The sequence below is a fragment of the Lampris incognitus genome, chromosome 2 (assembly GCF_029633865.1).
Source record: "Lampris incognitus isolate fLamInc1 chromosome 2, fLamInc1.hap2, whole genome shotgun sequence".
Lineage (NCBI taxonomy): Eukaryota > Metazoa > Chordata > Actinopteri > Lampriformes > Lampridae > Lampris > Lampris incognitus.
In genome coordinates this window covers 133,429,324-133,454,119 of record NC_079212.1, presented here as the reverse complement: position 1 = coordinate 133,454,119, position 24,796 = coordinate 133,429,324, and the positions used below count along the sequence as shown (strand labels likewise).

Below are 24,796 nucleotides of genomic sequence, written 5' to 3'. Positions count from 1 at the left end.
CCGGGCTTTGAAACATATGGCATGTACTGTACACACACACACACACACACACACACACACACACACACACACACACACACACACACACACACACACACACACACACGCATGCATGTCAATGCAACAAATAAACACATGCAGACACAGACACATAACACACAGGCCTGCATGCTCCAGCCAGCAGACTGCTGGTGTGGACAGTGAGTACTGAAAGAGAAGCTGACTAAGCAGCAGCAGTTTTACACTCAGCCAAACACCATGTCATCTCTCAGTGGCTGCAATACCACTATACTGTAGCAGCAACCCACTCTGGAACAGCAGCTTTCCTCCAAACTGGTTAGTCATTGCTGGGATGAGCAGTTCACCGCAGATATCAACTAGATTTTTACATGTCAGACCAGCTGAGAATGATATTTTAGATTTATTGGATTCCCCCCCCCCATTTTTCTCCCCAATTGTACCCGGCCAATTACCCCACTCTTCCGAGCCGTCCCGGTCACTGCTCCACCCCCTCTGCCGATCCGGGGAGGGCTGCAGACTACCACATCTCCTCCAATACATGTGGAGTCGCCAGCTGTTTCTTTTCACCTGACAGTAAGGATTTTCACCAGGGGGACGTAGCGCGTGGGGGGATCACGCTATTCCCCCTAGTTCCTCCTCCCCTCTGAACAGGCGCCCCGGCTGACAAGAGGAGGCGCTAGTGCAGCAACCAGGACACATACCCATATCCATCTTCCCATCAGTAAACATGGCCAATCGTGTCTGTAGGGCGCCCGACCAAGCCAGAGGTAACACGTGGATTCGAACCAGAGATCCCCGTGTTGGTAGGCAACAGAATAGACTGCTACGCTACTTTTTTTTTGATAGGCTCTGTTCATACCTGTAGGGAAATTCTTCTCTGCGCTTAATCCATCCTAGCTGTGTAGCTAGGACCAGTTGGCAGCAGCCGTACAGCACCCAGGGATCAACTCCAGTTCGTCTTGCCATGCCTCGGTCAGGGGCACAGACGGGAGTATTAACCCTAACATGCATGTCTTTTTTGATGGTGGAGGAAACCAGAGCACCCGGAGAAAACCCACCGCAGACATGGGGGGAACATGCAAACTTCACACAGAGGACGACCTGGGATGACCCCCCCCCCCCAAGGTTGGACAACCCCGGGTTTCGAACCGTAGGACTTTGTTGCTGTGAGGTGACAGCACTAACCATTGCGCCACTGTGCTGCCTGGATTGTGGCAAAATTTGGGAATAGAAAGGATCAAAATGGATTTAGCTAGCTACTGTATGCGTTATTCTCCCCTTTCCTCCATTCTGCTGCTTCCTAGCTGAACTCAATGAGCCCTTTTTTATCAGGCAGCTTCTCAACCAGCTGCAGACAAGTTCAAAGAATTTTCCCAGTCATATTTAATCCAGGGCTAAATAGAAGGACTCTGATGCAAACCAACTTTAAACTGTGCATTCCAACATTTGTAAGCCTTGGTGCTGTTGTAGTCATGTCAGATTTGTGGACGTGCCTCATGTACCATATTCATGTTGGCTTCTCTGTGAGCTGACTTTACAGAAGTAGCTGTTGTCCCCTCTGCCTTGGTGAACTTGACTTTTACCTGATTTCCACTGGAACAGGAGATTTGTTTCAGCTTGACAATTTCACTGTTGACAATTCTGTTTCTACTCTACCAGAACAGTTACTCCTACTGTTAACTGATGCAGCAGGTTGTGAATGAGGCAGTAAAAGTGGCAGGAAAGGTGAAGTACATTCAATAAACAGCTTGTTCAAACTCGTATCCAGTCCCTATCATCTTAACCTACGCTGACATTTTGGTTAGATATCATAAATTGTAGACCAGTTTTGGTGAGAGGGATGTACCCTAAAAACAAAAGCTTTATCTAATTACTGAAAGCTTTCCTCCATCCTACTGTGTGCCAATGAGATGAGTCGATTCCCAATGCTACTGCGAGACTCTCATCTCTCCTTTTGTGTGGCAGTGATTGACAGTTCAGTTGACATGATGCAGTTGACTCAATTCCAGGTGCTCAAACGGCTGGGATAGTTTATCATAATATCAAATTAGGATACCACAGTGACTGCAAGAGCAAGCCCCCTGTTTTAGTCATTGGTACAAACAAAATTGCACACAGTGTTATTGATTTGAACTTGGAGGGGAGGGTTTTACATATTATTATCATTAAAATCTCAACTCATAGCCCTTATAATTACATTCAGTTGAAGGAAAAAATTGACTCTTGATGTTGGATGGTCCATTGACCTCTTTCTTGGATGCACCTACATAATTCTTGCACATATTCTCTTACTGTTTCTTAAATGCCTTTTTCAAGGGGTTTGAACGGTTGACTTGGCTGTGGGTTCAGATCATAAGTTATTTGATCAGAAGGGGGATTTGTTCCAAATGGGTCTCCTGTCACCTTGGTGCAGAGTTTAATAGGCGCAAACAGACTGTTTGTAGTTCTCCTGGCCTGTTGGGGATGTACATAAAAGAGGGAGGCCATCACAATGAAGCCTTTTGATGAAGCAAGCCTGAGGGAGGGAAAGAGGAGGCGTGCACATGTGAGAGCAAGCTTGAGTTTATGTTTTTCTAAATTGGGAGTGCATGGGTTTTGATTGCATTTACAATCAGCATCTGGCTCATTAAATGGGTTCATTCAGAAGAGCCAATCTAGACTTAACCCCACTCGACTTAATGACAGCATCAGTGTTGCAGGGTCAGGTTTATGCCTCAACAGGCTAGTGAGGAGTGTGTAGTTTTCTCTTTATCTCGCTCTGTCTGCAGCACACACATATATACACTTTCTCTCTCTCTCTCTCTCTCTCTCTCTCTCTCTCTCTCTCTCTCTCTCTCTCTCTCTCTCTCTGGCGTTCAAATAGCGATGGTTGTTTTCTAGTGGAATGATTTGGCTCAGTGGAATGTTGTCTTGTATGTTCCAGACCACCTTCCTTCTCTCTCGCCTCTCTCTCCATCCCTCCTCCCTCTTTCATTGTCCTGCGAAAGGGGAACAAAGAACAGCTTGTCACTGGTTCTGTGACCCACATTGGTGCAGAGGGCGACAGAACCAGTTAGGGTAAACAACACAGTATGAGAGTCTCGGGGACAGTACCATCAGCTTGCTGGACTCCTGATCACTAATACACAACATAAATTTGTGCTGGCTGATGTGGAAAATATTATTATCATGATAATCATAAGGAATTTTATGCAATCTACTTCTTCTTTCAGCTTGTTTCCTGTTTCTCGGGGGTCACCGCAGCAGATTTTACAGTTTCCATCCGTATCCCGTGAGGACACAGCACCAATGGCGGCCGTTGTTAACCCGGGCCTCAGCCGATCCCGTATGGAGCCTCGACCGATCTGGTATGGTCTTGTCAATCCGCGTAATGATTTGGCAAAATTTTACGTCGGATGCCCTTCCTGACACAAATGCTAACCCTACGGACGGGGGCACAGGTAAAGCACTGGATGCCATCCCAGTGTACATGGACTTGGCGCCCATGCCTGTCACATATCAATACATGTTGTGATGTCTGCTTACATGTGCAAAATGCCATGTTTAAGGATCCAACTTGGGTTCATCGGATGGAGCTGTTTTGTTTGATGTTATACTTTACATTACCAAACTAGTTTTCAAATAGTACAACCTCAAATATTTCAGACCTCATTTTGTAAGAAATTTTACATAATAGATTCTCGTTATCATTCATTTAGACAAAAATATGCATCATGATATGACAATACTTGAATTTTATCCTAATAGAATACCATTGAAAAATTATAACCATAATATTGAATTGTTGCCCAACCCTAAAATAAACTCTTATTACAATCAGAAACACTATTTCTCTTATATTGACTCACAAGTAATAGTGTACATGCATTGTGCATGATGACTGTGGAAAGCCACTGGTGCCCAGACATCCAGGCTGTTGCATCAGTGATAGGCTGCAGATGAACCGCTGGGCGTGCCCCGAATGCTGGTCTAAAAATGAACAGCACTTGGCTACAAAGATAGCACTCCAGAAAATTCTGAGGTGAAAAACGAAGGAGCGTGAAACCATGTGCGTGGTTGTGATTTAATGTTTTTGCTCTGTGGTAGATGGTTTGAAGGAACACAGTTGTAATCTAGTCATAATCGTCTTTTTATTGTGCTGAGACCTATACTATACAGAAATGTGTACAGAGACAGGGAGACAAATTGACGCATGCTTTTGTTTTGATTATGTGTTGACCTCAGGCCTTTACCATCATGGACCAGAACCGAGATGGATTCATTGACAAGAATGACCTGAGGGATACTTTCGCCGCTCTAGGTGTGTTACCATTGTCTGACATATCTGTCAAATTAGATAATGTAAGTGAATTATCTTTGAAATATCATTTCCTCATATGTCCAATTCTTGGTTTCTGAGACATAAACCTTAATGAACTGAGTGTCTCGAATAGACTATATGTGTTCTTGTACCTCTACTTATCATTTAATAAGCTGCATTAAAGTGTGGCTTCTGAAATAGATTCACTGGACTGGTCATCTTGTTTTGTCTGACCAGTAATCACTGGATCAGAATTGATCCTGTCACCTTTTGCTTTGAGAAGCTTTGTGTATGTATGATGTTCTAGCAACTTCCATGTACGTGTGTGTGTGTGTGTGTGTGTGTGTGTGTGTGTGTGTGTGTGTGTGTGTGTGTGTGTGTATACAAGAGCAGCAGCACTTTCCCTACCGTTGAGTGTTTCTTTAAACAAAGTTTTATAAACTTAGCACAAAAAGTAAGGAAATTTGTGTTTGGTAGATTATTTCTTTGTTGTAACAATGCTTCTTGGCAATAAATCTTATATCAGGCACCTGATTGTCAGCACCTGGGGTACCAGAAGCTCAAAACAAGAGTCAAGAGCAGCAGCAAAATAAGCTGTTTGGCATTGGCAGAGAAGATTTGGCAAATTTTTCATGGGTGCAACCCACATACTCAGCTCTGCTGCTCATCCCACAAATGCATGTTCCTTACAAACGTGGCACCATTTAAAAGGGAAATAAACAGGCTTTCCAACGGTATAGGATTTATTGCCAAGAAGCATTGTAACAACAAAGAAATAATCTACCAAGCGCAAATTTCCTTACTTTAGTATATATATATATATATATATATATATATATATATATGACCGAGGGTAAATTCTGATCCAACGATTACTGCTCAGATAAAACAAGATGCTCAATCCAGCATTTGAGTGGCTGTTGCAGCTAGAAAAGCGCTATATATAAATAACAATCCATCCATCTATTTCACAAGCCACATTTTAATGCAAGAGAGAGGGTGAGAGAGAAGAGCAGATCCACTAAATCCTACTGGATGTTTCTTGCAATAGGGTGCCTGAATGTGAAGTAGGAGGAGATTGATGAGATGCTAAAAGAGGCTCCAGGCCCAATCAACTTCACAGTCTTCCTAACCATGTTTGGGGAGAAGCTCAAAGGTAAGGAGTGGGTGATAACGGATGATGCCAAAAAAATACTAGGGAAACCTTAATCACAAAGAGGAAACCTTAGTGAAAATTAAATTCTAGCAGTTGGTGAATATACTGCCAGAGCTGTAACCAGTATCTCACCGTATCTAGGTGTTGATCCAGAGGAGACCATCCACAACGCATTGAGAGTCTCTGACCCTGAGGGGAAAGGAGTGCTGAGGAAGGACTAGTAAGTGACCGAACACTCCACCGCTCACACATGATGGAGTTTATATTCATGGGAAGGAGTGTTGTGTAAACTGTGGCCTTATGCATAATGCATGCTCTGTCAATCACAATGTACGACTACGGTCACTCAGTCGCTTATTCCCACGAGCATCCGTTATATCTGTGACATTGAGAATGACCTTCAGATCGCCACCTAGTGGAGACAGACTTCAGACATCACATGCATATATATTCTCTTCCTGTCTAGTGTGACGCAGATGCTGACGACGCAAGCAGACAGATTCAGCCCTGAAGAGGTAAAATCAGCCTTTCACAACTGTAGCGTCAGTGTTATTACACCAACTTGGTCTGTAGGTAATCTCAATATTGCAAAAATGGAGCCACAGTGAACTTGATTTCCACACATTTCACACAAACCTAATCCTACAAAAAAAGTTCTGTTCAATTAATCAGGTAAATCAAAGGGTCGCTGAGCTGATTTCACACAGTAATTGTTGTCTGTGATGTATCAGAGGCCCAACCGTTGTGATAAAGTGTAATATGTGTGTATGTTGTTGGTTAGATGGAGCAAATGTTTACCGCCTTCCCTCCAGACATAGCGGGGAACCTGGACTACAAGAATCTGGTTCATATCATTACCCACGGAGAGGAAAAGGACCAGGAGTAATTCTCCGTTCTGGAGATTTCTGCTGATTCGACAGATTGGCAAACTGTCTCTCGCCCAATCGTGGAACGACACCTGCCCCTGTCCTAGAAGGAGATATAGACTATTAATTATTTCCTTGATGACTTCATTTGTTCAACTACTTCATTTGTTTTCACATACCACTCACTCAGGGTATCCATCCCTCCTCCTCCATACCAACCTGCTTCAGGAGGCCTGAGATGTGATTCTCTCTCCCTACCTGCCTGAAATACTGGACAGTTGAAAGCATCAGCATAGCAAGATATCTTGCTCCTCTTCGTCTCGACCCTCAACTCACTCAAGAGTAATCGGATAACTCTACTTAATGCTACCCAGTGTTCTGTGTAATATATCTATATATTTTTAGTTGAGGCCCCAACAGGTCAGGGAGGCAGTGACAGCACGGGGTAGAGAGGATGCAAAAAGAGCTTGTTCCTTTGAGGCTCAATGCTCTTTACCACAAGATTATAGGATGACAGGATTACTGACTGAACACATGGCTGTACCGGCCCAATTTGTTTAATTCCAAGAAAGGAAGTGAATGTGTGCACTTTCAGGAATACAAGAGGGAGGATTGTTTGTCCTCAGAGATTCCCTAGAGACAAATTCAAAACACACACAGTGATGGAGCAGCTCCATCACTGACTGCAGGCAGTGCACACACACACACAAACGCATTTGCTGCTCTGTTCCATTCTCGCTAGTTAATAAACCTCGTTTTCCTTCTTCGTTTCAGTAGATCAACCAAGGGTGCACACTTGGTAGTTGTATTTTCATTTAGGCATACATTCACACAAATGTTTTATTCACTTACCATTTGTTGCAGTGCGTTGCATAATCACAGCGCCGTGTCCCATCAATGAGTTTGGTCGGCAGAACAGGGGCGTAACATATTCCTCTGTTAAACAGGATGTTCTCACACGCTTTCATGGTCACATGAGCTGCATAATTGTGTTTCTTGATTGTAATGTTCATTTTTGCTGCAGATAACTTGTTTTGGTTTAAGGAGAATGTTTATGAAGATATGGATAATCCTTGTTTAAAATGTGTTAATTGTACTTTTTTAAAATGTGATTATTAAGCCCAGTGGGAGGGGCTGCAGGCTTAAAAGGGCTGCCTTTGGCCCTGGTGGACTCAATTAGTTTGGTTACAGAGGAGCGTTTGCTTTGGTACAGTGATTATAATACAGTCATAAATTCTTTGTATGTAAAGTTTTAGGGTGTTTTTGGATTTATTTTTTCAAGATATTTGAGTTATTGAGGAACTCTTGTTTGTAATATTATGCAATCATTTGTATAGAGTATTTGGTTTTTAATCTTTTTACACTTTTTTTGGGGTAAATATTCTTACCGTCTGCACCTTGGGATGCCAGCATAATAGATCACACCATCATCATATTTTCCGACTACGCCTGTGTTTTTCCAATTTTTGAGGAGTTTTAATAGAACACCGTCTTACACACACACGCTCATGCACAAGCAGAAGTGTGCTGTGCATTAAAATGTTGGGCTGCCTAAAGAGAGGGGTTTAGTGAGACAAAGCCCTGTTGTTATTTTAGTGCCTTGATGATGCAAGGAGAGTAATGTTATACCGTGGGATGCGGCTCCACACGCACAGTGGGATGCCACCTTGTAATCCTCACCAGTCTAACTGAACCCACACGGACACCTTCGCATTGAGGTGCAAATCCTAGGCGGTCCCGGTCGGGGGTTCCAGGGGGCAGCCTGACAGGTCCACCTCACAACTAAAGAAAGTATTGTTTTCTATGGGGAACGGGGAGGTTGGGGCCGGTGAGGGGTACGTGCCTGGATTAAGTGAGACATTTGAACTTGCATCACCTGCACTGTTTTAACAGTGTCTGGGAATAGGCTGTGGCAATTGAGGGACTGGAACATGTACGCAGGCGAGAAATAGCACATTATCCCTCTGACCTCAGCTGTACAAACTACCAACATGTTAATGACTATTCCCTTCCGTTTTCATTCATGTTCTCTCTAGAACGTATAGGAGACCACGGGTCACAGTGTAGACGAGACTGATTCAGTTATCCATGAAGTATCTACTTCCACATAATCTTTTTTACCCTGTGAAAAAGCGGGTGGAAATTGAACTTTGAGGCTGTACAAATTTGTACCCGTTAGGTTCTATATTTAGTAAGCCCTTATACATTATAATCAGAATATGTCTGTAAGTATGTGCATGAAAAAACATGACTATTCCACACAGTGTAAAAGACAATTTTATAATGCTGAAACTTAAAAAAAAAAATTATATATAGTATATGGCAGCAGTGCTCCCTCTTTATCAGGCAGTCTTTAAGTTGCACTTCAGGCTCTTTTTGCCGTGTTGGGCAGTAAGGGAAGCTCTCCAGGACCTGCTCCCTCCATCTGCTGCACACACGGTACAACGTTCCCGTAGGTTCAGCCAGTCCATGAGCTTCTTTCTCACTTTCTGTTAAAAGGAGATACACATTTCATAAAAAAGCTGCTATTTCTTAACACACTGAACGTAGGAGGAGGAGATGACAGAGCTTAAGGGTTGACTTAATGCTAGTGTTCACCGAGAGGAAAGTTACACACAAACAGACAAAAGAAGGAAAAAGGAAAAACGGTGACGAGGGTATCAAAGTTATGTAAAACTATAAAATTTAAAGAAAATTTACTTGCAGATTCATTTATTTATGCCAGAAAGCATCACAATGCTTGTTTTGCCCCAGTGTCATGCCCGTAAAGGTCAAGGGTCAAAAGATTTGAGGCTAAAGGTTAGGTAACATTGTTTCCTACTCAGCCAGTCTTTGTCAGAGGGGTCTGAATGTGGAGGGCTCCAAAGGTTGAAACTGGTCAGCAGCAGGTTCTCCGGAGGGAGGTGACTGCTCCTGGTTGTCCTCCTTATAGCTACTCTGGATTAGCAGCAGCAGCAGCAAGTCATAGGTTCGCTTCTCAAGGATTTCTGAAATGTACAGAGAAGGAATAGCTGTGGAAAAACCAAGTTTTCTTCAAGGTTTGCAACATGCAGACAGTTCAAATAAAGTATTTACCCCTTAAAGACTTTAATACGACATTCACTTTTTGAAATGATAAATCAGAAACCGGATTGCCTGTATTTTTTCTCTCTCCAAGCATTATAAACCAGATGAAAATGGCAGATGGATCTGGCAGCTATTTTATTTCTTCACATGGAGTTCATCATGTACAAGGCTCAGCGTTTTCGGTTTTTATTTTTCAAATCCATCCAGCATGGCGAATTTCGCCACAAGAGGGCGCTGTTACATAACCTCACACGAACAGGAACAACTTTTGGGTCCGTGGAAACAAAATCCGGGTGAAAATCAGTTTAAACCGATCTGCTCCTTTTAAAAAAAATCTGGGTATTTTTCGGTGAAAATCGGTAAAAACCGAAAACGTTGAGTCTTGATCATGTAGACCTGAGAGCACGATAAGCGGTTCGGATAATGGATGGAGGGGATAACGACGGGCGCGGCCAAACATCGGGACCCAAAGAGCCATGGACATCAATAGCTCTGACAACGACTCCTAGAGGATAAATTCCGAGTCTCATCACCAGCCAGTCAGACTAGCTTGGCCTAGTCAGAAAGGCACGAACTGAGGAAGCCTCTTGGATGAGAGGCGAAACGTCTTCACGGATAAATACCAAGTCCAGTTGCACTTGATTCAACTCCTTTTGGATAACCATGACCTGGATGAATGAGAACATTCACAGACAATATGAAATAGTGTTCCAGACTCGGTGACGTCACAAGCGACGTAGAGGTAACCATTCTGAGGACACACGCCGCTTCTGTATTGCGGTTTTACGACGTTTTAAAACAGTCTGCACGACTGTATTCAAACCTCAGATTGACCGAAATGACCAATTCACACGGTACAAGTCAAACCACTGAATATATGGTAATAAAAACAATAACGATAATAAACACCATCACCTCGTGGTCCTCTGAGTGAAAAAATAAAATAAAAAGGAGAAGCAGCGTGTGTGTGTGTGTGTGTGTGTGTGTGTGTGTGTGTGTGAGAGAGAGAGAGAGAGCTGTGTCTGGGTGCGTGCGTGTGGGTGCGCGCGCGCATGAGCTGTTAATTCAGCCCACAAATTAAACACCGTCCATATGTGACATTATTACGGCGACTGTGCTGAAATGATTATTGTTTATATGAGACCTGTGGATTTCTCCCGAGGGATTTTGTGGAGGACAATGTCAGTGGGAAATGTGGCGACTGTAGGCGTGCAGCCTTTGATAAGATAGCCGCGGGCTGTAGAGGCGAATGAAGTAAAAAGGTGTGGTTCAGTGGGAATGTGATATACTGTTTGACATATTCAAAGCGGTCCACACGGTGGCGCAGTGGTTAGCGCCGTCGCCTCAACAGCAAGAAGGTCGTGGGTTCGACCCCGGGGGAATCCAACTTTGGGAGTCGTCCTCGCATAGATTCCATAACAATGCAAACAGACTGCCAGAGTTGCACAGTTTGCTGCGGGGCTGGTCTACAGTCAATGTTATTCCCCTGAGAATATGGGCGTGCAGGAATCCAGCAAACCTCGTAATTCTGAACTGGACGGACGTACGATCATAAACACCTTCTATTCTGCAACGCTGCTGCGATGTCTACCACTAGAGGTCGCCTCCCGTGTAGCCAGTCCAATAAATCTGTGGTTTACAGGATGTGTAGGTTCACTGGAGGCTCCAGATGGGGGCGACCTGTGTGTCCACCGCCGATTTTTCTTCCTGCACATCGAGCTTGAGAACTTGAAAACTTCATCGCGTTCAGTGTGGGGAGATTTGGGGGCTTTTATCGTCACGGGCAGAATCGTGGGCGAGAAGCCGTCTGTGTTTAATAAGCAAGCAGGTCCGACTGGCTGCAGGCGAGTTGCGATACCATGGATGATTTGGGTAAGTTCGCTCGGCACGACATCGTACACGTTAATTCAACTGTGGTTTAATTTGCGGTAGGTCTTGCCTCCATAAGCTTGTGATGGATCCGTATCGGACCAAACCGAGCTTCAACCGAGGGTGGGTGGGTGGGTGGTTTTTGGTTTGTTTTTTGGGGGGAGGGGGGGGGGGTCGACAGCTGTGTGTGGGTCTCAGCGTTGTAAATATTCAATATTCAATATGCAATAATCACAGTGTAGGACTGGGTATGCAGGCCTTGCAAATCCCCCGGAGACGCGTTAGGGATCAAGCTGGTTTTGTTAACTGTTCTGACTGGTCGAGATTGTGCTGAGTTTTTTTTTTTTTTTTTTTTTTTTTTTTTAGAAAATCGCTGTTGGTGTCCGTTCGTCTCTCTTGCTTGCGACACTCGTGTCACTGTGAATTTAGGTCCGTGTCGCCCACTGGCCGAAGCGTGGATCTCACTTAACGCAGCTTATCATTCCCGTCCAAAGTGCACGTGAAGAAGGGCAGTATAGAGGTTTCCACGTTGATCCCGTTGGTTTTCTGTGCACTTATTGAGAATAACATTCGACCCCCCCCCCCCCCCGTTGCCGAGGTGTACACAACTGCTTACTGGGTTTGTGGCTCAACAAAGCCGACAGTCAGGGGGGGGAAAGGTCTGATCTAATGCATCTTTTCGGAGTCGGCGTGGCAATATCTATATACACGTGGAAAAGGATCCCACTGCAGGACATGCAGTGTCAGGCAAATCGTGCCCATCGGTCATGTTGGTGTCTGGCAAGCCTCGCAGTTTCATGACATCTCCAACAGAAAAATATTCCAGCCCATCTGACAAATAATGTAATTCAGTGTGATTGAATGACCCCTGGCTCAACTGTCTCAAATCATCCAAGTGCTGGGGTGATTATTTACAGTCATGTGCCTGATGAAACGACGCAACTTCCTTTAATTGTTGTATATTGCAATACACACTGGGGGGGGCATATTGCAAAGCTGTTGTTTTTTATTCAATGTCGTCCAGCTCTAATCTAAAGATAAGGGGGTCCAGGAGAAGTGTCTGGAGCCCAGCAGAGTCCTGATGCACGTGTTAGTATATCCTTGGTTGACTCCTTATAAGGATTTGCTTTTCTACCCGTCTTTTCGTTTTCCTATGTGAATCATTGCAAATCTAAAATCCAAGGAAATTAGGAATATTGTGTTTCTGCAGCCTCCTCTTTACCGCCCACATTGAATTAAAGATGTGGTTGGCATAATTGGTTTCAATTTGTTTTTGCAGTGTATTATTAAATGATTAGAAAAAGCAGATAAGCTCTGTCCTTTCTGTTCAAGAATATAGCCTAGCTATGACTGAGAATCAATTAAAAAGTCAATTAAGGAATACCTTACAGGTAATACAGCAGACACAATGCTGCTCTTTGGTGTTTTACTCTGGCAACTGTAATGTTAAGCTTAGTCCGACATCCGGGAAACACATTTAAAGCGTCGTGTGCATTGGATACTGAAAAAGCACCAGAATTCATTTGTAAAGTCACAGATCACTAATGCCTTGCAAAAGTCAGCCAGAGATATTTCCACTGTATGACCTGCAGTGAAACTAGCTATCAGAAACGACACTATTCAACATTCACATTTCCTAAGCGCTCCACTCCAAAGACCAATAGTCTTATCTCATGCAATGCTTGTTTGAACTGTTTGTCAGGCAGTGCAAGGCTGCTTGTTACAGACTGTTTCAAACACAGGAAATTATATTAAAGAGTGCTAAGCACTGTGGGTTATCACACGCACAAAGTGCAAGATGATGCTGTTTAATGTGGCACAAGCTCAGATGAATCTAAGTTGTCTGGCTGGAATATTATTTGTGAGGGTGGTAAGAGACCATGCCAAGAATATTCGTCATTCTATATCCAGTCAATATTTATGGTCACCTTCTCAGTTTACGTGTCCAAGTGGGCTTCCCTGAAAGTAGCTGCCTAAAAAAGAGAGTTACACAACCTAGTGTATTCACCGTGCCACATGGTAGTAAATTTTGTCATGATATTGGAAGACTTGAGAAAGAGAGGCCCACAGCAAAATTTAGAGAAACAGGCTAGTGACACTTCCTGGTCAAATATTTAGTTTTTTCTCTGATAATGTTATCAGTATCATGAAATATCAGGTGTTGTAGGGCGAACAGAAAGGTATCAATGCACATTGTCCATACCACACTGTGTATTAATGTGTAATAAGTGAATTATTTAGAAATGAATCAAATGCAGCCAAGATTGCGAAGGAAAGGTAAGCAGAGAAGTGCGTCCACCTCAGGCCCAGGAAAGAGAATGGAGTCTATATGGTGTATTTTTAGCAGTTGGAGAGTCCCTCTTTTCAAGTGCCGAGCCAGCATCCCCGAGGAGCCCACCAACCCACACAGACCTGCTTCTCTATCTCTCTACCTCTGTCGCAAACACCTTTATTTGAAACGGCGCTTGTTATTCCTTCTCACTGCCCCCTCACCCTGTGCCTGAAACAGTCAGTCTGAAAAAAAAAAAACAAAGGGGTAAAAAAAAAAAAGTCACCTCATACTACTGGGTTGCAGCAGTTGAACACAACTGAATGCGCTGGATGCAACGTACATAAGTTGTCAAGTCCACGCTTCCTCCAACACCAGCACCGAGACCACTGTGCAGCTTATGGGGAAAGGAATCAGAGTGTGGGCCCACATGCAGGGATTTGGGCCTCGGCCAAACTTTATCCTCCTTACCCACTGCACCATCCCACCCTCTCCCTCCCTATTCCCATCCATTCCTGTGGTGAACCACTTAGGAAGCTGCAGGCTGCGATCTATTGACAGTTTAAAGCCGGCTGAGTTAGTGGGAGAGCAGATTAGCCTCAGGGAGATTTGGATAGACACCACATTGTAATGCTTCATGCAGTTTTTTACTTATTGGAGTCTGTGTCACACATAGACACAGGTTTATATCCGCTAAACCTTCTTGTTGTGGTGCAGACGGTAAGTTTCTGCTGGGTGTCCTGTGGTAAACTTGCACTGACCTCGCTTTCGAAGCTACCAGGGCTGCCAAGTATCCCTCCTCGCTTCACTCCTCCGGGCCTGCACCAACAAGACATGAATTTCAAACAGCCTCCAAATTCGCAGTATGGAGCCACAGTGCCTCTGTTACCTCTTGCTCGTCTTTTGCCCCACTTTTTCTTCCCTGCCTGTCTCTCTTTTGCTCCCGGCTTTGCTCTGTAGTTGGAAGCATTTCGCTGTCAGTTTAGTAGAGTCAACTTCAGTCTGAAGCATTTCCCCAGAGCCCTGTCTGCAAAGCTGCAAAAGCTGTAGCATTTGAAGTGTCCATCACCGAGTGGGAGTAGGCGAAGTACTCATTTCCTACATTCAAATTAGATCTGACATGGTGTAGATGCTCGTATAAATCTAGATTTTTTATTTATTTATATATTTTTATACCAGAGGGAGGACAGTACAGGCAGGATTTGGGCTGTTATGTTTAAATGCTACTTCTATGCTTTGTTTAAACATGTGGCCCACGGTGAGCTCTTCTATTTGTCGGACACCGTTTCAGGCAGGCCGTCTTTGTGTCTCAATAGTTGTTTACTCTTCTTTATCAGAAAAAGGGTTTGTTTTGAGTGGAGATGATAACTTCATCAGATAATCGATTACTAGGGGGGAAAATAAGCTATTTTCTGTCTTCTTGTGGACGACACAGCCTTACCGACCTCCCTTGTTTTCAGTCAAATACAACTTTTTGATTGTCGCCAAATTATGATGTACTGGTGTTTGAATGAAGCAGCACAGTCACTTTACACATCAGACTGAAACTCAGTTGAAACCCTTTTGTAGTAGTTGAATTTTCAAAACGCATTGCATCAGAATTCACAAACATACATTGTAGGGGAATTCAGAAGATAGAGCCAAAGTTACCAGTTTACTTTTTAGCTTCTTTGGTTTAAGATGAAAATATAATGAATGGTTGAGACCCCCCCCCCCATTTTCTCCCTAATTGTACCTGTCCAATTACCCCACCCTTCCGAGCCATCCCAGTCATTGCGCCACCCCCTCTGCCGATCCGGGGAGGGCTGCAGACTACCACATGCTTCCTCTGATACATGTGGAGTCGCCAGCCGCTTCTTTTCACCTGACAGTGAGGAGTTTCACCAGGGGGACATAGCGCGTGGGAGGATCATGGTATTCCCCCAGTTCCCCCTCCCTCCTCCGAACAGGTGCCCCGTCCGACCAGAGGAGGCGCTAGTGCAGCGACCAGGACACATCCCCACATCTGGCTTCCCACCCGCAGACACGGTCAATTGTGTCTGCAGGGACGCCTGACCAAGCCAGAGGTAACACAGGGATTCAAACTGACCATCCCCCTGTTGGTAGGAAACGGAATAGACCGCTACGCTACCCAGACGTCCAACATTTTTAAATACTTTTTATGTTGTTGAGACCGTCTACAGTTAGTCAACACATGATGCTCCCCTTATTAATAACAAAGAAAAATCCCCACCAAATCATGCACCCAACTTCCTCCTCAATCAAACACAAATGCTTAGCATATCTGTGTGTCACTGAAAGAATTACAGTGGAAATATCCAGCTATAAGCATGTTTTCCATAAGAGTTAACTCAGTTTCACATGTTAAACACATGCACATAAACCATACGGCCAATTAATGTAGAATTTCCTTGCTCGAGAGAATCTCTTCTGCCCTGCTCCACAATTTGCCCATCTGTTGACTTAAACATGCTGCCGGGCTTTGAAACATATGGTATGTACTGTACACACACACACACACACACACACATGCACACACACACACACACACACACACACACACATGCAAAACAACAAATAACAAACACATGCAGACACAGACACATAACACACAGGCCTGTATGCTCCAGCCAGCAAACTGCTGGTGTGGACAGTGAGTACTAAAAGAGAAGCTGACTAAGCGGCAGCAGTTTTACACTCAGCCAAACACCATGTCATCTCTCAGTGGCTGCAATACCACTATACTGTAGCAGCAACCCACCTTGGAACAGCAGCTTTCTTCCTAACTATGGTTAATCATTGCTAGGATGAGCAGTTCAGCAAAGATATTTTAACTAGATTTTTACATATCAAACAAGCGCCTGGGTCTATGCGGAACATATGGCACTCACCCAGTTATCTTCCCAAGCTGAGAATTATGTTTTAGATTTATTGGATTGTGGCTAAATTTGGGAATAGAAAGGATCAAAATGAATTCAGTCAGCTACTCTATGCATTATTCTCCTTTTTCCTTCGTCCTGCTGCTTCCCAGCTGAACGCAGTGAGCCCTTTTATAACGGGCATCTTTTCAATCAGCTGCAGACAAGTTCAGAGAATTTTCTCAGTCATATTTAATCCAGTGCTAAATAGAAGGACTCTGATGCAAATCAACTTTAAACTGCATTCCAACATTTGTAAGCCTTGGTGCTCTTTTAGTCATGTCAGATTTGTGGACGTGCCTCATGTACCATATTCATGTTGACTTTCCTGTGAGGCGACTTTGCGGAAGTAGCTGTTGTGCTCATTATCTCGCTGAACTTGACTTTTAGCTGATTTCCGCTGGAACAGGGGATTTGTTTCAGCTTGACAATTTCACTATTGACAATTCTGTTTCTACTCTACCAGAACAGTTATTGCTCCTGATGCAGCAGGATGTGAATGAGACAGGAAAAGTGGCAGGAAAGGTGAAGTAAATTTAATAAACAGCTTGTTCAAACTCGTATCCAGTACCTATCATTTTAACTTATGCTGACATTTTAGTTTGGCTATCATAAATTGGAGATGAGTTTTGGCCAGAGGGACATACCCTAAAAACAAAAGCTTTATCTAAATGTAGAAAGCTGTCCTCCAACCTACTGTGCAGTAATGAGATGAGTCGATTCCCAATGCTACTGCGAGACTCTCATCTCTCCTTTGGTGGCAGTGATTGACAGTTCAGTTGATATGATACAGTTGTTTCAATGAGAGATGCTCAAACAGCTGGGATATCTTATCGCTATATCGAATAAGGATTCCACAGTGACTGTAAGAGCAAGCCCCCTGTTTTAGTCATTGGTACAAACACAAATTGCACACAGTGTTGTGGATTTGAACTAAATATGCAGATCATAAATCAGATTCCAATCCCGGATCGGTCAAGGCCTACATTACCAACAACCGCTACTGGTACTGTTAGCCGGCAGGGTGCTGGTGCAAACTATGCTACTGTTGGGCGAAGGACAAGGAGAGGGGGAACGCATGTTCAGAGGCAGCAGAAGAGGAGGAAGGGTAAGAGTGTGGAGTTGAGAGTTGGAACTTTGAATGTTGGCACTATGACTGGTAAAGGTAGAGAGCTGGCTGATATGTTGGAGAGATGGAAGGTTGATATACTGTGTGTGCACGAGACCAGGTGGAAGGAGTGTAAGGCGAGGAGCATCGGAGGTGGGTTCAGACTCTTTTACCATGGTGTGGAGTGTGTTGGCGGTGAAGAGAGTGTCAGACAGAGTGATGAGTATGAAGCTGGAAATCGAAGGGGTGGGTGATGATGAATGTTATCCGCACATATGCCCTGCAAGTTGGGTGTGAAATAAAGGAGAAAGAAGAATTCTGGAGTGAGTTGGATGAAGTGGTGGAGAATGTACCCAAGGAGGAGAGAGTGGTGAATGGAGCAGACTTCAGTGGGCATGTTGGTGAAGGGTACAGAGGTGATGAGGAGGTGATGGGCAGGTATGATGTCAAGGACAGAAATGTGGAAAAACATATGGTGGTGAATTTTGTGAAAAGGATGATATTGGCTGTGGTGAATACATATTTCAAGAAGAGGGAGGAACACAGTGATATACAAGAGTGGAGGAAAGTTCACACAGGTGGACTATGTAGGAGGTGCGATCTGAAAGGGATTGGAGACTGCAAGGTGGTGACGGGGAGAACGTAGCTAGGCAGCATCAGATGGTGGTCTGTAGGATGACTTTGGAGACCAAGAAGAGGAAGACAGTGAAAGTAGAGCGAAGGAACAAATGGTGGAAGTTGAAGAAGAAAGACTGTTGTGTGGAGTTCAGGGAGGAGTCAAGACAGGCACTGGTTGGTCGTGAAGAGTTGCCGGATGGCTGGGTAACCACTGCAGAAATAGTGAGGGAGACAGCTAGGAAGGTACTTGGTGTGTCGTGTGTCATCTGGACAGGAAGGAAGACAAGGAGACTTGGTGGTGGAATGAGGAAGTACAGCAAAGTATACAGAGAAAGAGGTTAGCAAAGAAGAAGTGCAAAGGACTTGAATGAGGAAGTACAGCGAAGTATACAGCAAAGTATACAGGTTGGCAAACAAAGAAGTGGGGTAGTCAGAAGATGAAGAAAGTAGACAGGACTACAAGGAGATGCAGTGTAAAGTGAAGAGAGAGGTGGCAAAGGCAAACGAAAAGGTGTATCGTGAGTTGTAAAGGAGGTTAGACACTAAGGAAGGAGAAAAAGACTTGTACCGATTACTAGACAGAGAAACCAAGCTTGGAACGATGTGCAGCAGGTTAGTGCAATCAAGGATAGAGATGGAAATGTGCTGACAAGTGAGGAGAGTGTGTTGAGAAGGTGGAAGGAGTACTTTGAGGGACTGATGAATGAAGAAATTGAAAGAGAGAAGCTGTTGGATGATGTGGGGATAGTGAATCAGGAAGTGCAGTAGATCCCTCCTCTGTTGCTCTCCCTGAGATTTTCTTCCTATTTTTTCTCCCTGTTAAATGTTGTTTTTTTTGTTTTGTTAGGGAGTTGTTCCTTATCCGATGAGAAGGTCTAAGGACAGGATGTTGTGTTCCTGTTAAGCCCACTGAGGCAAATTTGTAATTTGTGATATTGGGCTATACAAATAAAATTGATTTGATTTGATTGGCAAGGAGGAAATGAAGCCAGCTATGAAGAGGATGAAGAGTGGAAAGGCAGTTGGTCCAGATGACATATACCTGTGAGAGGCATGGAGATGTTTATGAGAGATGGCTGTGGAGTTTTTAACTAGATTGTTTAACACAATCTTGGAAAGTGAGAGGATGCCTAAGAAGTGGAGAAGAAGCATACTGGAACTGATTTTCCAGAATAAGGATGATGTGCAGAGCTGTAGCAACTACAGAGGTATAAAGTTAATCAGCCACACCATGAAGCTATGTGAAAGAGTAGTAGAAGCTAGGTTAAGAGGAGAGGTGACAATTGGCGAGCGGCAGTATGGTTTCAATGCCATGAAAGAACACCTACAAATGCGATGTTTGCTTTGAGAATGTTGATGGAGATGTACAGAGAAGGTCGGAAGGAGTAAATTGTGTCTTTGTGGATTTAGAGAACGCATACCATAGGGTGCTGAGAGAGGAGGTGTGGTATTATATGAGGAAGTCAGGAATCAGGAACACTTTGTCATTTCACCTCGTGTATTTGCGCACATGAAGTGAAACGAAATGCCATTTCCCCCAGCCCACAGCAGTGCAACATACAGACAAAAACACACTCAAGAACTACAAGAACACATATTCAAACTAAGACATATATCCAAACCACAAAAAAAAAACCACTGTCCAAGGGAACAAACGCCAGACAGGATGACTGTCGGAACCACCGGTTTGCATGGGCTAGCAATTAGCCTAGCGTGCCCCGATAACATGTCCTGTCAGACCGCCTTCCGTGTCTCCTCCTTGGATGCAGCTCCAGGCAGGGGCCGTAGTCCCTGTGGCAACCGGACGAAGCAGACCAAGCCCTCCAAGTCGGGAGTGGCAGAGAAGTATGTAAGAGTGGTGCAGGATATGTATGATGGCAGTGTGGCAGTGGTGAGGTGTGCAGTTGGAATGACAGATGGGTTCAAGGTGGAGGTGGGATTACATCAAGGATCAGCTCTGAGCCCTTTCTTGTTTGCAATGGTGATGGACAGTATGACGGATGAGATCAGGCAGGACTCTGCGGACTATGATGTTTGCGGATGTCATTGTGATCTGTAGCAAGAGTAGATGCAGGTGTAGGATAGCCTGGAGAGGTGGAGGTATGCACAGGAGAGAAGAGGAATGAAAGTCAGTGGGAACAAGACTGAATAAATATGCATGAACTAGAGGGAGGACAGCAGAATGGTGAGGATGCAAGGAGTAGAGGTGACGAAGGCATATTTAAATACTTGGGGTCAACTGTTCAAAGTAACGGGGGAGTGAAGAAGAGAGTGCAGGCAGGGTGGAGTGGGTGGAAAAGAGTGTCAGGAGTGATTTGCGACAGAAGGGTACCAGCATGAGTTAAAGGGAAGGTTTACAAGATGGTAGTGAGACCAGCTATGTTCTGTGGTTTTGAGACAGTGGCACTGACGAAAAGACAGGAGGTGGAGCTGGAGGTGGCAGAGTTGAATATGCTAAGATTTTCACTGGGAGTGATGAAGAAGGACAGGATTAGGAACGAGTATATTAGAGGGACAGCTCAGGTTGGATGGTTTGGAGACAAAGCAAGACAGCCAAGATTGAGATGGTTTGGACATGTGTGGAGGAGAGATGCTGGGTATATTGGGAGAAGAATGCTGAAGATGGAGCTGCCAGGGAAGAGGGAAAGAGGAAGGCCAAAGAGGAGGTTTATGGATGTGGTGAGGGAGGACATGCAGGTGGCCTGCGTGACAGAAGAAGATGCAGAGGACAGGAAGAGAATGGAAATGGATGATCCGCTATGGGGACCCCTAATGGAAGCAGCCGAAAGTAATAGTAGTAGTAGCAGTAGTGGTCGTTATTGATTTGAACTTGAAGAGAAGGGTTTTACATATTATCATTAAGATCTGAACTCATAGCCCTTATAATTGCATTCGATTGAAGGAAAAAATTGACTCTTTTGATGTTCAATGGTCAATTGACCTCTTTCTTGAATGCACCTACATAAATCTTGCCCATATTCTCTTACTGTTTCTTAAATGCCTTTTTCAAAGGGTTTGAATGGTTGACTTGGCTGTGGGTTCAGATCATGAGTTCTTTGATCAGAAGGTGAATTTGTTCCAAACAGGTCTGCTGTCACCTTGGTGCAGAGTTTAATAGGCACAAACAGACTGTTGGTAGTTCTCCTGGCCTGTTGGGGATGTACATAAAAGAGGGAGGCCATCACAATGAAGCCTTTTGATGAAGCAAGCCTGAGGGAGGGAAAGAGGAGGCGTGCACATGTGAGAGCAAGCTTGATTTTATGTTTTTCTAAATTGGAGTGCATGGGTTTTGGTTGGATTTACAATCAGCATCTGGCTCATTAAATAGGTTCAATCAGAAGAGCCAATCTAGACTTAACTCCACTCGGCTTAATGACAGCATCAATGATGCAGGGTCAGGTTTATGCCTCCACAGATTTAGGGCTAGAGAGGAGTTCTGCAAAACACACACACACACACACACACACACACACACACACACACACACACACACACACACACACACACACACACGCACACACACACACACCCTCTCTCTGGCACTCAAACAGCGATGATTGTTTTCCAGTGGAATGATTTGGCTCAGTGGAATGTTGTCTTCTATGTTCCAGACCACCTTCCCTCCCTCTCTCCATCCCTCCGCCCTCTTTCATTGTACTGCGAAAGGGGAACAAAGAACAGCTTGTCACTGGTTCTGTGACCCACATCGGTGCAGAGGGCGACAGAACCAGCTAAGGCAAACAGCACAGTATGAGAATCTCGGGGACGGTACCATTGGCTTGCTGGACTCCTTTGGTACCTAAGCTCCTGATCACTAATGCACAACACAAATTTGAGCTGGCTGATGTGGAAAATATTATTATCATGATAATCATACATATCTTCCTGCAAAATGCCGTGTTTAAGGATCCAACTCGGGTTCATCGCATTGAGCTGTTTGGTAATGTAAATTATAATATCAAACCAAAGTAGTTTTCAAATAGGACCTCATTCTGTGAGAAATTTTACGTAACAGATTCTTGTTGTCATTCAATTTAGACAAATAATGTGCATCATGATATGACAATACTCAAATTTTATCCAAATTGAATACCATTGAAAGATGATAAATGATAATATTGAATTGTTGTCCAGCCCTAACATAAACCCTTATCACAAGCAGAAACAGTATATTTTTCTTATATTGACTCACAATATAAGTAATAATATGTAATAATAAATTACATGCATTGTGCATGTGCATGATGACTGATAATGTGAAAAATTAGTTTTGACCTAATCCTCTGGGGTCAAGTACAATATTTCTCAAAAGGCACCAGTTATCACCAGTATAGCTCAAGAGTAACTGTAGTGTTTGTGTTTATGACATTGAGTGATGATACTCCCCCAACTAGACCAAACTTTACACCAGGGGTCAGGAACCTTTTTGACTGGGAGAGCCATAAAAGCCAAATATTTCTAAATATATTTCATTGAGAGCCATATAGTATTTTTAACGTATAATAAATTAAATATGTCTTACTTTTAATGCGACTTCTGGTGCTGCATGGTTTTGCTGATGGTCTTGTAGTCTGGTTCATACGTGGTGAGGTTGAGCTTCATGCTGGCGTTGAGGCTTCCATCAGTTAAACGTGAGCGTAGGTTGGTCTTAATGTTCCTCATATGCGAGAATGACTGCTCACATGCATATGTAGAGCCAAACATGGTCAATACGGCAATACTCACACGCTGCATTGTGTGGTATGTCACAGGAAGCTCGTTCCAAGTTTTAAGAATCAGCTGGTCTTCAGGTTGAAGATTTTTCATTTCTGTCCACTTGTGTTCGTTCCCTCGCCAGCTCTGCTCGCTGTCGCGCAAGACTTTCCAACTCTCCATTAAGTGACTTGAACTTACTCATCCACATGTCTGATGCCTTCAGGTCAGCAACTTCCAGCTCAAAGTCTCCGATAGAGACCCCGGGGATGCATGTCAGGTCGATTTTGTCCACTGCACACTCATGTGGATGAGTGATGAACTTGATAAGACCAGTGCGCGCACGCAATTCTCCAAAACGTGCTTTGAATGACTGCAGGAGATTGGACGTAAAGCCAGATAGCTGCTGGAGATCCAGATGTTGAGTGGAGTCACTTGCTAAGCATGCATCTCTAAATTGTTGCAGTCTTTCAAAGTGCAGAAGACGACCTGTTTCAATGTCCCTGGGAAAGACTTCCAGCTTGCTTTCAAATGCAAACACTGCTTGTTGAAGGGATGAGATTGTATTTCCAATACCTTGCATTTTCACATTGAGCTGGTTCAGATGGCCAGTTATGTCCACGAGATAGTGAAACTGCAGGAGCCAGTCAGTGTTGTCTAGCTCAGGTTGCTTGACGCCTTTCATTTCAAGAAAAGTCCGGATTTCACTCAGGCAAGCTGCAAAACGGCTGAGCACCTTCCCCCTTGACAACCAACGCACGTTGCTGTGTAAAAGCAGACCGGGATAATGATTCCCAACTTCTTCTAACAGAGCTTTAAACTGGCGATCATTTAAAGCTCGGGCAACAATACAGTTGACCACTCGAATGACCAGCGACATCACCTCACCGAGCTCCTGGCCGCACGTCTGAGCGCAAAGCGCCTCCTGGTGCAGGATGCAATGAAAACTTAGGATGGCTCTCTTTTCATGTTCACGGAGAAGCGCTACAAATCATTTGTTCTTCCCCAACATACAGAGTGCACCATCAGTACAGACAGAAATAAGTTTATCCATCGGTAGTTTTTTTTCTTTAGCAAACTCCATGAAAGACATGAATAAATCCTCTCCTCTTGTTGTCCCTTTCATTGGCAAAACAGCCAAGCTTTCCTCACGCAGTGTGTCACCTGCAGCATACCTGGCAATGATACTGCACTGAGATAGATGGCTAACGTCTGTTGACTCATCTAACGCGAGAGAAAAGTATGTCCCGGCGTTTATGTCCTTAATTTGTGTTTCCTCGACTTGATTTGCCATCATGATGCTACGATCGTGCACAGTTCTTGCTGACAGGGGCATGTCTTTTATTCGTTTGATTAGCTTGTCTTTATTTGGGAAGTCATCAAACAGTTCATTGGCCACATCAAGCATGAATGTTTTGGCATACTCGCCATCTGTGAATGACTTTCCATTCCTTACTATTGCCAAAGCCCCCGCAACGCTAGCGGAATTCCCGTCACCTGGCTTGGTCCACACACGTAGTTACTGCTGACTCGTCTGTAGCTCCTCGCGTGCCCTTTTCCTGCTGGCCCCCCCTGGAGATTTCCATGCAAATGTGCTTATATTTGACCGTTTCATCGATGCAATTTTATCATTGCATATTAGACATACCGCAAATCCTGCTCTCTCCACAAATGCAAATTCCTCTGTCCACGCAGCCTGGAATGCACGGTAATCATCGTCTTTTTTTCTTTTCGCCATCTTTTCCGTTACAAGGGTTGAAGCGGATAAACTAGTTGGCTATCTGATCAAATTGATTTTTTCACCTTTACAATGACCCGGACATGCTCGCGAGCCATTGGTTCCCGACCCGACCCACGGGTGACCCGTGACCCGTGAAATTTATCTTCAAAACTAATTTCTGTTTACTTTAAAT

General features: G+C 44.1%; 1 protein-coding gene and 1 pseudogene across 1 annotated transcript in view; both read left to right on the top strand.

Annotated features, from left to right (window-relative positions):
• Nucleotides 1-3,361: 3,361 nt before the first annotated feature.
• On the top strand, nucleotides 3,362-7,979 carry LOC130106734 (myosin regulatory light chain 2, ventricular/cardiac muscle isoform-like; annotated as a pseudogene).
• A 3,163-nt stretch (nucleotides 7,980-11,142) lies between these two features.
• The window catches only part of pxna (paxillin a), a 51,796-nt gene continuing 38,142 nt past the window's right edge, over nucleotides 11,143-24,796 (top strand). Inside the window, exon 1 of the mRNA XM_056302149.1 lies at nucleotides 11,143-11,281. Within this exon, the coding sequence (XP_056158124.1) occupies nucleotides 11,269-11,281 (13 nt within the window). The 5' untranslated portion in view covers nucleotides 11,143-11,268. The remainder of the gene's footprint in view (nucleotides 11,282-24,796) is intronic.